General features: G+C 41.8%; 1 protein-coding gene across 1 annotated transcript in view; it reads right to left on the reverse strand.

Annotated features, from left to right (window-relative positions):
• Positions 1-15,963, reverse strand: part of ENAH (ENAH actin regulator) — a 137,625-nt gene that overhangs the window by 65,583 nt on the left and 56,079 nt on the right. The window contains exon 2 of the mRNA XM_081823029.1: positions 5,231-5,396. Within this exon, the coding sequence (XP_081679155.1) occupies positions 5,231-5,396 (166 nt within the window). The remainder of the gene's footprint in view (positions 1-5,230; positions 5,397-15,963) is intronic.

Here is a 15,963-nt window from a genome sequence, read left to right on the forward strand (position 1 = left end):
GACTACGGAAGAGCAAACAGAGACTGTTTCACGGGTTCAGTTTCAGCATGGGAGGAAGATGAACAGTGGTGATGGTTGCACACCCATGTGAGTGAACCTAATACGACTGACTGAACTCTACACTCAGACAGGTAAAATGGTCAATATTACGTGATGTATATTTTACAATTTAAACAACGATGGCCTCTTGTCATGTGATGTTTGTACGTATCGGAGCGGGGGCCACAAATCATCATCAGAAAATTATAAGCCCCATTTGAAGGTGGATCTATATCCCTGCTGAAAATAATAATCTGAAAAGGTCGGGCAAAAACACAGCGACATTCACTTTATCAATCGTTCAGCAACAGAATATTAGAAAAGAGGAGGAAAATGTTACTTAAATCATATTATGTAGATCACTAGTTCACTTCCACCACGGGGAGAGATTGAACATGTTGATTCAACTACTTCATTCATTTCTAACTTTCAAGGATAGGCAGTACTGTACATAATCTCAAGAAACTTAATTTTTTATTTATTTTTTACATTTTATTAAGTAGGCTCCATGCCCAATATGGGGCTTGAACTCACGAACCTGAGATCAAGAGTCGCAGACTCTACTGAGCCAGCCAGGCACCCCTCAAAAAACAAAAGTAAAAGGGAAAGCAGATATGTTCACATAAGACTAACTGCTTGCTGGAGGTCCACAAGGGATGCCACCAGATTTGGACTTGATCATCATCCTCAATACTTCCCATCCAATGAGCCTGAGTCTGGATGAATGGTAGTGTTCTATCCTCCATGTGCTCACCCACTTCCAGACACATCCTAGCAGAGCAAACCATACACTGAGCATCTACTCTTCCTTGTCTTCTTGGCTCAGTATCTGATCCTGTCTATGAAGTCATTCACGACCCTCCCTCCCCGTCTTCTCAACAAAATAACGGTTTCTGTATGCTGCACTGTGCTGCGAATTACATTTACCATAACTGAAACAACTCCTTCTTTACTGCAGCTTTCTTTCAAATGTAAGCACAGTGCTTAGAACATAATACACACTTAGAAAGTGTTAAGCAAAAAAAGGGGGGGGGAATATTTTAATACGTATGTATGTAATATGTGTGCATTCAATCTGAAAAATAAATGGGGGATGATTTTTTTTTTAAATGGCTCTCACTACAAAAAATTTAGATATTATTTAACAAAGTATAAAAACATGTTTCCACTTAAAACAGACTGATAACCACTAAAAAATGTAACGAGGTAGCAGTGCCTGGCTCAGCCGGGTAAGCATCCAACTCTTGGTTTAGGCTCAGGTTGTGATCTCAGGGTCGGGTATCGAGCCCCGGGTCAGGATCCACGCTCAGCAGGGAGTCTGCTTGAGATTCTCTCTCTCCCTTTCCCTCTGCCCCTCCCCCCCCGCTTCCTCTCTCTAAAATAAATAAATCTTTAAAAAAATCAAAAAAGGTTAACAAGATGGTCTGGAATGAAAGGAAACCAATTAGGGGTGCCTGGGTGGCTCAATTAGTTAAGCGTCTAACTCTTGATTTCAGCTCAGGTCATGATCTCAGGGTTGTGGGATCAAACCCCCCATCAGATTCTCTCTCTCTCTCTCTCTCCCTCGGTCCCTCCCACCCCTAAGAAAGAAGGAAAGAAAAGAAAAGAAGTCAACCATTTATCAGATATATTCTTAGGTACATTATTATTTTTGATACTTCAGCAGTATCTTTGTAAAATACCTGCACAACACAGGTTTAAACTGTGTGGGTCCACTTACATACGGACATTTTTTTGAAACAATCCAGTGCTGTAAATGTATGTTCTCTTCCTTATGATTTTCTTAATAGCATTTTCTTTTCTCCAGCTCACTTCATTGTAAGAACACAATGCCTAATACACATAACATACAAGATAACGTGTCCATCAACTATTTATGTTATCGGTGAGGCTTCTGGTGAACTGTAGGCTATATTAGCAGGTAAGCTTTGGGGGAGTAGAAGGTTATACATGAATTTTCAACTGCACAGGAGGTGGTGACCCCTACCCCCATGTTGTTCAAGGGTCAGCTGTATTTTCAAATTGTTTATTGCTAGGTACACAAAAATACTAGTGATTTTTATAAACTGATCTTTTATCCAGCAAACATGCTCAACAATCTTATTAGTTCTCATATCTCATCTGCAGATGCTCCTGGGATTTTTTATGTAGACAACTGTATCACCAAGAAATAAGGTCAGCTCTGTTTCCTCCTTTCCAAACCGTAGAGCTTGGATTCCTTCATCTTCCTATCACTAGGTTACCTCCCCCTCTGCACTGCTAAATGCAAATGATTAAGGCTGAAATCCCCAAGTAATTCCCGAGTCTCATGGTAATCCCCTCCAACATTACACCATCCTGTAAGATGTTGGGTGTATGTTTATACTATGCATCCTTATTAGTGTAAGAAAATTCATTTTTATGCCAAATGTGCTGAAAATTATTATGTATGGATTTTATAAAATGCTTTTTCTGAATCTCTCTCTTTTTTATAGGCTTTTTCCTGGTAAATTACATTAATTAATTATCTAATGTTAAACTAGCCTTGCATTACTGAGATGGAGACAAACCTTATTGGTTAAGAGGTGGTAATTTTTTCCATATAGATTGCTGCATTAGGTCTGCTAGTATCTTACTGAGGGCTTTTATATCTATAGGTCAATGCTCATACTGAGGCTGGCCTATAATCTTCCTTTCTCAAATTGTTCTATGTTGCAGGTATCAAAATTATAGTAGCCTCATAAAATACTATTCTTTAGAACCGTCTGTATAAAACAGGTAATATCTTAAAGGTTTTTAGATTTTGTTTATAAAGCTCTGGACACCCTCCCTCCTTGTTTTTTAGATTTGGGGGGCAGACTATTAATTATTGATATATTTTATGATTGTCGGGCTGTTTTTCTATTTTTCTGCCAGCCTTGGTAAATTATATTTTCTACAAGATGACCTATTTCTTGGCTAAAGCTGCTCATAATATTTTTTTAAGATTTTTATTTATTAATTATTTGACAGAGAGACAGCAAGAGAGTGAACACAAGCAGGGGGACTGGGAGAGGAAGAAGCAGAAAAGCTGTTCATAATATTATAATTGATTTCCTTACTATAACTGTAACAATCTTTTTTAATCCTAATATATTTGTAACTTTTCATTTTTTGATTCTGCTTATTTTTCCATTCAATGAAACGCTTTTGTGTTAATAATTCCCATTTCTTTTTTATTTATTTAATATCTCCTTTTATTTTTAGTATTTCCTCCTGATTTCTTTGGGTCAAGCTCATTACATGCCATGAAGATCTGTCCAAAGAGCAGCTTAGATGTTTTACCAGTTTCTACATGTAACATCCTGTCACTCCAGTCGAAGTCTTTTATTTTCTAAACATTTTTTAATCTTCATAATGATTTCATCTTAGTGTCACAAATTTAGAAGTTTTTTTAAAATTTCCAAACATTCCAAGAAAAACATTCCATTTATCAAAACCTAGAAGTCATAGTTAACTTACGAATAAAAATTTCAGTGTTTCATATGAAAATTTCCTGACATATTTCTAATTATTTTTTTCATTCATTCAGGCATAACTGATACATAACATTATATTTATATAATAATATCCAGGTGTACAATATAACGATTCAATCTAACTATTTTTAAATAGTCATTTTCTTTTCTACCAACATTTAGATACTTTAAGGGTCGTTCATCAGTACTATGAAATGACCAATGCATCAAATTTACCAAATGTATCGTACTGGTTTGACATGTTGTATTAAAAATGCGGAGCCATTTCTAGCAAGTTTGAGTTGTGCAGTCTTCACTTTCTTCTCTGTAATAGCATCTTTGGGAGTGTCTGATCTGTCTTGGGCCTGACTCATGCGGGGACACAGTGCCGGAGGGAGAGCCCTCTGCAGCACCTGGATTCCCGACCAGCAGCGAAGGGTCCTGGTACACAGACTGGGGACCAGAGAAGGGCTGAGCAATGGGGCGGAGAGCGGGGGGGGGGGGGACCGAGGAGGGAAAGAACAGGGCAGGGTGGGGTTCAGGGTGGCCAAGAGAGGGAGAAGGGAAGGCAGGAAGGGGGGCAGGCTGGGCAGTTTGCATTAAGCGGGGGAATTGCTCTATCCGCGGAACAACTCCACACTGCATGCGTTTCTGCAAGGTGTCCCAGGAGGGTCACCAGTGTCTGTTAATTTCCGGACCACGGTTGTGTAAATGAAGTTGGAGGCTCCCATCTTTCAGAAAGCCACACACGCCTTTGCCTCCCAGGCTGACGGTGTGCGGGCTGGGGTGGAGCCCCGCCCTGCACACAAACTGTGGTCTGAGCCCGACCGCTCACAGGCCCACAGCCACCGCACACACCCATGACGAACCTGAGTCCCTAGGTGCTCGCAGTTTATAAGCACCACCCTAAAACACAGGGCTGCTGCAGTGTCCAGCTGCACACGACACCTCAGGGTGTCCCAGTGGAGACCTGTCTTTCTTCAGTTAAGGGCTCAGCTGGAAATCTGTTCCATTTTTCCTGCATGTGGCTAACACTGGTTGATTCCACCATCTTACCGGAACCAAAAGTATTTCATAAAGCTGTCCTTCAGAGAAGTTCTTGCTGCTATTAGCATATACTTAATGCTAGTAAGACCCCCATCTACATTTTCCTCTATCTACTGCTCCTGGTCTGTTAAGGCCCAAGAAATCAACTCATCTGATAAATTCAGTGACCTTTCTAAGAAATCCAGGTCAGGGAATTAATAAAAGCTTAGTTTTCATCCTAGATAGGCATCGCAAAAGCCTAACTATTCCAACAACCTTAATACCACAATTTTTCTATCATACATGAATTCAACAGTATTTTCTGAAATTATTTACACTTTCAACTCCTTCCGCTAGCCCCACACCTTCGGCAGGAAATCAATTCCTTAAACATACAGTCTGCTCCTTAAGTGGTATTTCACATTTTTGTTTGTCCTAAATTTACTTTAGATTCCCAAACCTAGTTAGCTGGCAGGCCAGAAGACCTCATGCATGTTCATAATTTAAAGTCTTACTTATATTTTTGTGCAATTAGCTCTAAATCCTCACCCTTAGGAAGGCAAACCGGTACCCAGTTCTCCCACACGGAATATGCTGAGTGCACCGGCAAAGCACGACTTCAGTTTACTATTTTACACGTCCTTTTGTGATTCTAGACAACTTTCAGTAAGGATTTAGCAGACCCTTACCTGATGATCCTGAATCTTCCTGCCCACCACTCGGAACGTGTTGTTGCCTGTGTGGTGGTATATGTGAACCCTGCTGAACCCAGCTGAGCCGCCAGCTGGTACCCACTTCTTGTTGGCGTCATCATAAACCATCACAGCAGCTCTTGCCTGACAGATACTCTGTTCACTGCAAAAAATAAAACACGCAAACTTAAGATATTTGAAATATGCTAAGTTTCCCAAACAGCTATACAGAGTTAGCCAACAATCAGTGCTTTCCTGGGTGCTGGAACAAGAAAGACAGCGGCTTCCTGCCTTTATGGGCAGAGCCTGATGGGGAGAAGAGACCAAAAACCAAAGTATGATGAGGGACCGTAGGAGGCCCAGATCCACGAAGAGCACAGAGAAAGCAACACGAGAACTGTTTTCTAACTGAATACATTGAGTATCTAACACGCTCATGAAACTGAATATAACTACAAGTATAAATTAACCATCATTTGTTCAACTGCACATCTGTTTATAATACTGGTGACCTGTGATTACCCACTCTTTACTGGCAAGAGTAGTTTTACCATCAGGCTTGCTTCAAGTTCTACAAAACAAATTTTGATAAGCTCTGTCTTCCCCTTGAAATATGGAGTGGCCACTAACAATCAATGGATGTGGCAATGGAACTAAGTCCCTGTTTCCACTTCGGCAAGACAACATCCTATGTCCTGAATTTCTTCATGTAAAAATGAGATAATTTCTAAAGATCCTTCTAGAGTTTTAATTCTAACCTTCATAGACAAATATTAAAGGAAAGGCTATTTCTATGCTAGAATCTAAATCTCAGCTTTGTTTCAACTATTTGTTACCAAGTAAGCCTGAGATACAGAAATAAAATGTAGAGATGATCTTAATTTCCTATTAAGTACTAGGTTCATCTTTTAAATATTCTATACTACTACTAGGGGAAAAAAGACTGATTTGAGGGGCACCTGGGTGGCTCAGTGGGTGAAGGGTATGCCTTCGGCTCAGGTCATGATCCCAGGGTCCTGGGATCGAGCCCCGCATCAGGCTCTCCGCTCAGCGCTTTATCTCTCTCTGTCAAATAATAAAATCTTTAAAAAAAAAAAAAAAAGGCTGATTTGTATTTTATTACTTCATACCATATCTTATTTTTTAAAGAATCAAATACCAAGAGTGAGCAACAGAAGAAAACAGGTATGTTGTGCTGACCCAACTAAAATAACACAATCTCCACAGTGAAGACTTACCTGATGCTTAAAGCAGAAGTTAATGGAGATGCCCCCAAGTAGCTCATCAACCTCATCCTTAACAAAAGCACCACTCATCTACCAATTTTAGCCTCAAAGATTTTAAACAACTAATCATGTGGGTTCTTGGCCAATGTCCTCAAAAACAAAAAGTCACTTTCAGGCCCTCTCCTCTTCCTCACACTCCTGCCCCATCCCTCAACAGCCTGTGGTTTACTCTTGTCATGTGACTTGATGACAGAAGAACAGGGGAGACCCACAGGGGTCACAGCGCTGAGCAACAGTCACTTCAGAACATGATTATTTCTAATTTTCCATCAGAGAAACTTTACAAAAACTAACTCGTAACAATATTTGTGCAGCACACACACTGAAATAGAGTGGTACTGTCTAAATTTTTATGTTGCACTGAAATTTCTTGGTAAACTAGTCCTGGGAATAAAAACAAGTTAATGACAAAAGCTTGAATTATTTCTAAATGCCTGATTAAAGAGCATTTGTCAGCACAGAAGTTGAAATCTCTTCATCACTCACAAGAGAAATACTTGTGAAGTGACAGCATTTTCAGGACCTCACACAAAGATTATGTGAAACAAGCTAAGGCAAAGTTACAACATATCATCCAAGAAAGAAATCTACTACTAATCGTAAATAACAAAACAGTATTTTTCAGTTTTCAAAAAAATTAGTATTTTGGACACGTTTCTTAAGATTCATAATACAATGTCTCCTCCAGAAGATCCGGTGGGATCGTAGAAGCCAAAGCAATAAACCCCCTTTTGCTGTAATTAAGTCATTCCATGAATAAAAAAACCAAAACAAAACAAAACAAAAAAACCTTCTAAATACACATAGGAAATCTAAAACCAAGAGAGTTAGACATACTGTCCCCACTTTTTCCTCCATTTTTCTCCACCATTGCTCTGGAGTGGGCTGCTGGAGACATTCCAAATAGTGAAGCACACAGTTAACTCAACAGCTTTAACTAATCCTTGATTAATCAAGATACATACAAACTACTTAGCAATCAAATGTCTGGTCACTTCCATTTCCCTGGGAAAGCTATCACCACAGAAACAAAGACAAAGAGACACATCCAAGCAGCCAAGAGAGGACAGAAATGCCAAAATTAGTTGACTAGTTTTCTAATGAAGATGAAAAGAAATCTTCAAAATGAGATGCTAAAAATACAAACCCAGCTCTAAGCGAAGCCAAGAAGCACAAAGAAAAGCCAAAGATTAAAGAGAAGAAAAAGTAACAAGGCTGTGTGGCAAGCTGTGAGGGACAGGTTATGCCTGAATAACTCTGTCGTCCTAGAAGCCACAGCAAGGCCCAGACAAGAAGGGACAGCATCACCCGCTGGGGTCCTCAGTGACAAATGCAAGCCAAGTCCTTCCAATTCCATTCCACAGCATCTGAGGACCTCTCCTCACTAGACAGACATCTGTGTTGTAATAGAAATTACCTGCTTTGTCCCAGCTCCAGGCACAGAGATCCTAAAACCCCTGGGGTCTCCCAGGCAGTAAGAGTGTCTCGGGTGTGCTCATCAACAGCTCTATGCTTCAAGATGGGGGCTGGCTACCAGAAATACCACGCCATGCTTAGAGGGTGGAAATTTTCAGTTCCACCCTACCCCTCGCCTCTGGGGAGGGAAGAAGGGCCAGAGATAGGGTTCACTCACCAATGGGCAATAGTGTCCTCCATCATGCCTACATAATGAACCCTCCATCAAAACACCCCAACGAGCTCACACCACAGGGCTGGCGGGGTGGCAAGGCGGTTGAGGGCATGGAGGCTCTGTGCTTGCCCCATACTTTGCGCTACGTGTCTTTTCCACCCAGTTGTTCCTAAATTATATCCTTTACTGAAAACAAACAAACAAAAACAGTAACAGTAAGCAAAGCAGTTTCCTGAGTTCTAGGAGTTGTTCTAGCAAATTACTGAACCTGAAGGGAGGTGGGAGGAACATCAGAATTTGTGGTCAGCTAGGCATTAAATGTGCGGGTAGCCTAAGTACCCCATCAGCAGCTGGTCCCTGAAGTGGGGCCAGTCCCAGGGGACTGAGCCCTTAACCTGTGGTGGCTACGCTAACTCCAGAGAGTCAGTGTCAGTTGGTACTGGAAAGAAGTGGTGGTTGGTGTGAGAAGAAAACCACACATATACCAACTCTGATTACAGGTGTGCATAAAACAGGCCAGTGGCTCCCAGTTTTGGATTTCATGAACCCACAGACTTCAAAAATAGGCTGCAGGAATCAATACAGAACTGGTTGGCAATATTTTGGTCTACTTGCCAGGGAGGAGATGGGGGAGGGAGGAAACACCACATCAACTTACTAAAATGAGGATACTTTGGAATTTAAAAATCTCAAAATAAAAATCATGTAATGTAATGTAATGTAAATGTAAATGTAACAACTAGCTTTCTCTAAAATTCTCTACGTAGGCCACTTCCCCCCATTTCTCCCTGGTCCTGGTGAAATACTTAACAAGGGCCTTAAAGTAAGACTGGCCTCGGTCCCAACAGAGCCACCCGCATACTGAGGTGTGTGCGAGCGATGGAGCGATGACAGACAGCTTACAGGTTCTTCTGAAAAGAATTTCCAGCTTTCTCTAGGATTTTTAGCTGAGAAAGTCAGCGGGTGAGCTTGCAAACTGCTGAAATCATATATATATGCAGTTTCTCAGGGAAAAGTGAAATGGAAGGCAGGCAAGATTTAAGTACCACAGCTACTGAAGAGTCAAAAAGAAACAAAAAATGTTTAAGAAAATGCAGATCTAACAAGCACAGCAAGAGAGACAAAAATGTTATGATCCTCTAAACAGCCTTCTATCTGTGTTGTAACAAGTCTAAAAAATAAACAGCTAGTCAGAGTCTTCAACATTCTGAGTCAGTAAAGGAACTGCACACGAGATTAAATTAGTAAATTACTGTAGTTTTGTGAAGATCAGGAACGAAATCAGTTTCACTTTATGACCAAATGCCATTGGTACACATGGCTGACTATACTTCATCTTCCTGATACTAATTTTGCTCTTTTATTTACTTACTGCCCCACAGAGGCTCACCTGTGGTAAACTTCCCAGGTCTGCACAACCTCTACTATACTACCAACCACCTTCAGAAGGAGAATTCGCATCTTGTCTGTTGTGATACTGAGTCATTCCACAAACTAAGATGTAATTCAGAAGATAAAATATTAAATAAAATTAGACAAGAAAGTTGGGAATTTTAAAGATAGGATTTCTGTCTTATGCACTGATATCAACTTTTGCTCAGGTCTGAAATGTTGTAACATTCCCAGCATTAAAGACACTTAGAGGGCGCCTAGGTGGCTCAGTTGGTTAAGCGACTGCCTTCGGCTCAGGTCAGGATCCTGGAGTCCCGGGATCGAGTCCCGCATCGGGCTCCCTGCTCGGCAGGGAGTCTGCTTCTCCCTCTCCCGCTCCCCCCTCTTGTGCTCTTTCTCTCTCTCACTCTCTCTCTCAAATAAATAAAATCTTTAAAAAAAAAAAAAAAAAGACACTTAGAGTAAAACCATGTTAGATTTCAGTTCAATGCCACAGACACTGCTCACACCCATAGTGCACAGGCCTGGGGCACAGAATGAACGGGCGCTAGGCCATCTAGTTATAAAAGATTATGCATCCCAACTGGAATAATAAACATATTTTTCCCTAATAGGAAGTAAACAATAAATAGCGTGTTCTATTATATGGTGTAAAGCGCTCATAGAATCACAAATCACACTCAGTTCACCACTGCGGGATCTGGCCACCCTGCAAACCCAGGGGTCATTCCAGAACCTCCCCCTGCCCCCGCACCCTCATCTGCCCAGGCCCTCACCTAGTCATCACAACCTGCCAATCCTAATTTCTCATGACTTCCTTCCTTCCTTCATTCCTTCCTTCCTCCCTCCCTCGCCTTTGCATCACAATGCTCAGAAGCTCTGGGCCCTCCCTAGTTTTTTACTGGATTATTTCACCAATCTCCTAACTGGTATTTCTAACTGCACTCTTACTCCCTCCCCCTTTTTCTAAGTCAAACTGGATCATGTCACTCTCCGGGTGAAGACATTCCAAAGACTCATTTCAGGATAGACTCTGGCTTCCAAACACGGCAGACAAGGTCCACTGTCTTCCTTAATATCCTATCTTTCTTTCAAATACTTATTGATGAGTGCCGGGTACCATTCCAGCACCCTAGTGCTGGGGGCACGTCAGTGCTCCAAACCTTCCAAACCCCAACACCACAGTGACAATTATGCCGTACTTGTCCATGTGTCCACACCCTGCCCTTGCCTTTCCCTCCACCCATCTGCACGCTTCCTCTTCCCCAAATACCTTCTGCCTAATACTCAGCCATCCCCCACATTTTAAACCCAAGTGTCACATCTTCTTGAAAGCTTTTCCTGCCCCACACCCCCAACAGAACTCATTCTCTGTGTTCTCACAACACACTCCACACATCACCTCTCCACCGGCGTCATGTTAAACCCCTGCAGGGCTGCCACTGTATCTTTTCTTCTCCCCTTGTGAAGACTGGTTAAAGCAGTGAGAGACAGTAACTGCAAGAAGTAAAAAGACTATCTGCCAGCTTTGAGTAAGAACCCCAAAATATGCCGGGGAAAGTCCCCTTTCTGACTTCCAATGTCCCAATGGACAACCATCAATACCCATCAATAACACCATCATTAGCACTCAAAAGCCATGGCCCTATGCTCTTCTGCTCCCAGCAGCTGGCCGGTGCACTTACCAAGAGTCAGCTGCATTTGTGACCAAGTGTGTTCACTCTGATTGTGCAATTTACTAAACTGATACCGTGTGAGTATATAGAAATTCTATGAAATTAGGTTCAATGTTCTGGAAAGTTTCTCCCAAGGTTAGAGTCACTGAAGAGCTGTGAGCCACACATAAAGGGTGGAGGGCTCGGCCAGGTCTGGTGAGGTCTACAGTCAGAAGACTTCGTGTGCGTCTCTGTTCTCCCTCCACTTCCAAGAAACCAAAGCTGCAACTCAAGATAAGACACGGGCCTGCCTTAGGAAAGAAAAATAATGTAGAATTCTCATCACCACACCAACAGTAAAGCTTACCAGTAAAAGGCTACAGAATTAATATATATACTATAAAGGAGACTGAAGCGTTTAAAGGCATAAATCATTTTTAAGGACACCAAACTTGAACAAGTTCAGTGACCCAACCTTCACAACCAGGACAGGTCACACCGGATTCCAGGGCTTCCACTACAGGGCACATTTATTAAATGCTGATGAAGCTCTTCTCCTTCATATTCCATCCAGGAAAAAAAAGAACCACCTTACAAGACTCAGAAGGAAAGTTGCCTGCTAGTAACAGGCGCCGCTGAAGGACCCAGGAAGGAGGTGAATGCTGACAAACACAAACACAAGGAAGGGCAGCAGACAATCTGTTTTCTGCAAGACAAGAAAACCATCTGGGAGGCAGCAGCTCCGCATATGTAGAAAGGCAAAACTTCCCGTAAAGACCACACAGGCGTACACCACTCTTCTAAGAAATACTAAAGTTAAAAAGGGAAAACATCAACGTGTCACCACCAAACCCTTCATCCCGCAACATCTATGCTCATGTGTGAAGTCCAAATGCAATCTAGTATAATAACTGATCCACAGTCACCAAAGGAAATGATCAGTCTATCTAAAGCAAAACAGCATGTTTTAGAAAATGTTTCAGCAAATTTGTTAGGTTATCCTGTAGGATGAAAAAAAAATCTCTTAAAATGGGGAGAAACCATTGAGTTGGATAAAATGTAGAAAAAGTACCTTCGAGGAGGCACTCACTGCATGCAGCTGTGTGTGTTCAGAAGTAAGGAGGGCAGCCCCCAAAATCCCTATGGACTATCTGGCTTTAATTATGACTAGCTCTTACTAGAGCAAGTCTAGAACGTGCACGATCCTGTCAATGCGACAAGAAGAACCCGGCTCGGTCCACAGCGCAGCTGGAGAGAGAGCAGCAAAGCGAATGAAAAGGCCCAGCTCTGGAGTGCTCAGAACCACACGGGAGGAGGAAGCAAGGACGGGAGTTACAGGAGTCTGTGGGGAGAGAAGAAAATGAAGCTGAGCTGCGCCGACGTTATGGGAGCAGCAGGACGGGAAAGAGCCCGGATGGGAGCCTGCCTCAGTGCACGACTCAGGCTGGGCACACGGAAGGAGACCGGGCCTCACTGTGAAGGAGCGCAGGCAAATTCAAGCCCTCCTGCCTTCCCCGGGGTACACAAGACGACTAGGTACCCAAAGTAAAGCAAATGGTATTTTTCTAAAAATTAAAACCAACTGCTTCAGGAGACTGTGCTTTACAACTATCTATAGACAAATATTTAAATCCTAACAAAATCAAGGAGGGAAAATGTACTAATGGCACTACTCTCTGGTATCTAGTACAGGCTGACACATCCCCTCTTAAAGTCAAGGTCATAAAGAATCCAAATCACTTTACATCATCAAAGAACTAAAACCCAGAGACATTTTGGTGACAGAGATCACTAATTACTGAGCCAGTGCTGTGGAGAAAATGACACTAATAAAAACATGCCTATATGAATACATCACAAAGTGTCACACACTGTCCTATGCGCTTTGCCTTTGTTAATTCGTTTATCTATTTACCATCCTTACTGGGTAGATACTTGTCAACCTCCCCATCTTACATGTAGGGAACTGAGACAGGGCAGAAGTGGGGTTCAGAGCAACGACTCACGACCACTCTACTTGAATAACAGAGTCTAACAATCAATTACATTAGTTCATAAAACTACCTCCTCAAAGTGTTCTACTCTTTCCACATTATTCTTCATGTTCTACTTAACGTGAAGCTAAGGGAAGAGAACCTGGATACAACAGACTCTTGAACAACATGGGTTTCAACTGTATGTGGATTTCTGATGGACACAGAGCAGTCCTGCAAGTGTTTTTTCTCTTCCTTATGAGTTCCTCAACATTTCCTTCTCTCCAGCTTACTTTATTGTGAGAACACAGTGTACAATTCATAGAACATACAGAATATGTGCTCATCAACTGTTCATGGTATCGGTAAGGCTACCGGTCTACAGGAGGCTATCGTAGTGAAGTTTTTTGGAGTCAGAAGTTATACATGGATTTTTGACTGCGCAAGGGAAGAGCACCCTAACCCCATGTTGTTCAAGGTCAACTGTTCATACAATGGAATATTAATCTTCAAAAGGAAGGAAATCCTGACACCTGCTATAACATGGATGAACCTTGAGGACATTATGCTGAGTGAAATAAGCAAGACACAGAAGGACAAATATTGTGTGATGCCATTTATGTGAGGCACCCAGAGCGGTCAAACTCACAGAGACAGAAAGGAGATCAGTGCTTGCCAGGAGCTGGGGGGGGCGACAAGTGAGGAGTGATTCAATGGGTCGAGTTTCAATTTGGGACGATGACAAAGTTCTGGAGATGGATGGCAGTGATGGTTACATAATCATGTGAATGTACTTAAGGCCACTGAACTGTACACCGAAAAAGGATTAAAATGGTAAATTTAGTTATGTGTATTTTGCCACAATGAAAAAGAAATATATAATAGCTTTAGCTATTAAGAAAATGTAAGAAAGTATCTTTTGTCCATCAAAGAATAAAACTGTATTTATTAATCTTACTTGCATTTGGTTAAAGGTTGTATCTTAACACAAGTTTTAGGAAATCAGTATTAATAATGAAAACAAAGATGGTATTTTCTAGAATGAATCTAACTTGTTATAATAAGAATTAAAGTTTTATACTCTCCTTTGAGATACTCTGCTACTCTGATTTCTTTCTTTGACTTCTGTTTGGGTTGTTACTGACGACCCATTGCTTCCTTGTTGTAAACTCAGGCTTTAAAATCTCTCGCTCGTGTACATTTCCTGCCCCTGCTATAACTACACACTATGAGAAACAATTCACATCTCCTTACCTCCTTCCAACAACGACCAGACAGGGGGCTCCCAGTGCCCCCCACCTCCTGCTACTCATGCCCTTGTGTGATCTTCTCCCACTGTCTCTGGGCAGGACCCAGAGACCTGCTTCTATTCTTTGGCAAAAGTTATGGAATGTCACTTCCAAGGTTAATTTACAGAAACAGTGGCTTCCATTTGTGGGGAAGGCCCACATGACAAGGCCACCCGCCAGGAAGGAACTGACCCCCTCAGTCCAACAGCCCACAAGCAACTGAATCCAACCAGTAACTCTGTGAATAAGCCTAGAAGATTTCCCAGGGGTGACTTGGGCCAGGACTGCAGCCCTGGCCGGCATCTTGACGGCACTTGCTGAACAACGTGTACCCAGATTCCTGATCCACAGACACCGTGTGGTAATGAACATGTATTATTTTAAGCCACTGAAGTTTTGCTGTAATTTTATTGTACAGCCATTAATAACTACTATACCACACGGACCGGACACCCTCTTGCCGCCTGTCCCTAAGACCTTAAACTTTTCCCCCATTATATTAGTTTCAGCTGTACATATGATTTAGTATTTGTATATACGGTGAAAGTGACAACAATAAATCTAGTTGACATTCATCACCACACATAGTTAAATATATTTGTTCTTGTGATAAGAACTCTTAAGATCTATTCTCTTAGCACAAATGTACAAAGTATTTCTTAAAAGCCAAGATAATCTCAAACTCATATACCCATGGCACTTAGCAGATGACAGACACACACGGCACATATTCTTTAGCTAGCCCCCCATCTCCTTAAATTGAACTTGCAGTGTCAAAGATCAATTCTCAATGCACCAGCAAACCTAAAACCTCATTAACAGCATGAGAGCTCACACAAAGTATAGACATTTAGAAACAGTCACAGAAGGGGAAAATATGTGGAGACAGTTCACCTGGCAACACATACATTCACTGTCCTAGCAAATCTTCCCATTAACAAGAAATTATTCTCAGAACAACTGATTAGAGTTTGAAATATTTCACCTTTTTCCTGAGGCTTTCTGCCTCACATTCCTTTCATCAGGTTATATAGCAAAGCAGCCCAAAGTACTTCCAAGCACTGCTTGAGTTAAAAATACCCAGGGGATGCCTGGCTGGTTCAGTCAGAGGAGCATGTGACTCATGACTCCTGATCTCAGGAGTGTGAGTTCAAGCCCCACATTGGGCGTAGAGATTAAAAATAAAATCTTTAAAAAAAATTTTTAAAAATAGCAAGTATGGCTGATTTTAGCTATAAAGACTCCAGACAGGGCCAGGCTAGGCCAGACGTGGAAGTAAAAACAGGTGTGGGGCAGGGGTGGATGGGGTTTCACTTATTTCTCTTTATAGTCTCACTTTGGAAGGTTATTAATTTCCTGAGGTAATAATTCAGTGAACATGTGTGAACAATAGGGAAAAAAACAGGTACCACATGAGATTAAGAAAGAACTGAGGCAGGGGCGCCTGGGTGGCTCAGTCGTTAAGCGTCTGCCTTCAGCTCAGGTCATGATCCCAGGGTCCTGGG

Source organism: Leptonychotes weddellii, chromosome 6 (assembly GCF_054177405.1).
Source record: "Leptonychotes weddellii isolate Sample4059 chromosome 6, ASM5417740v2, whole genome shotgun sequence".
Classification (NCBI taxonomy): domain Eukaryota; kingdom Metazoa; phylum Chordata; class Mammalia; order Carnivora; family Phocidae; genus Leptonychotes; species Leptonychotes weddellii.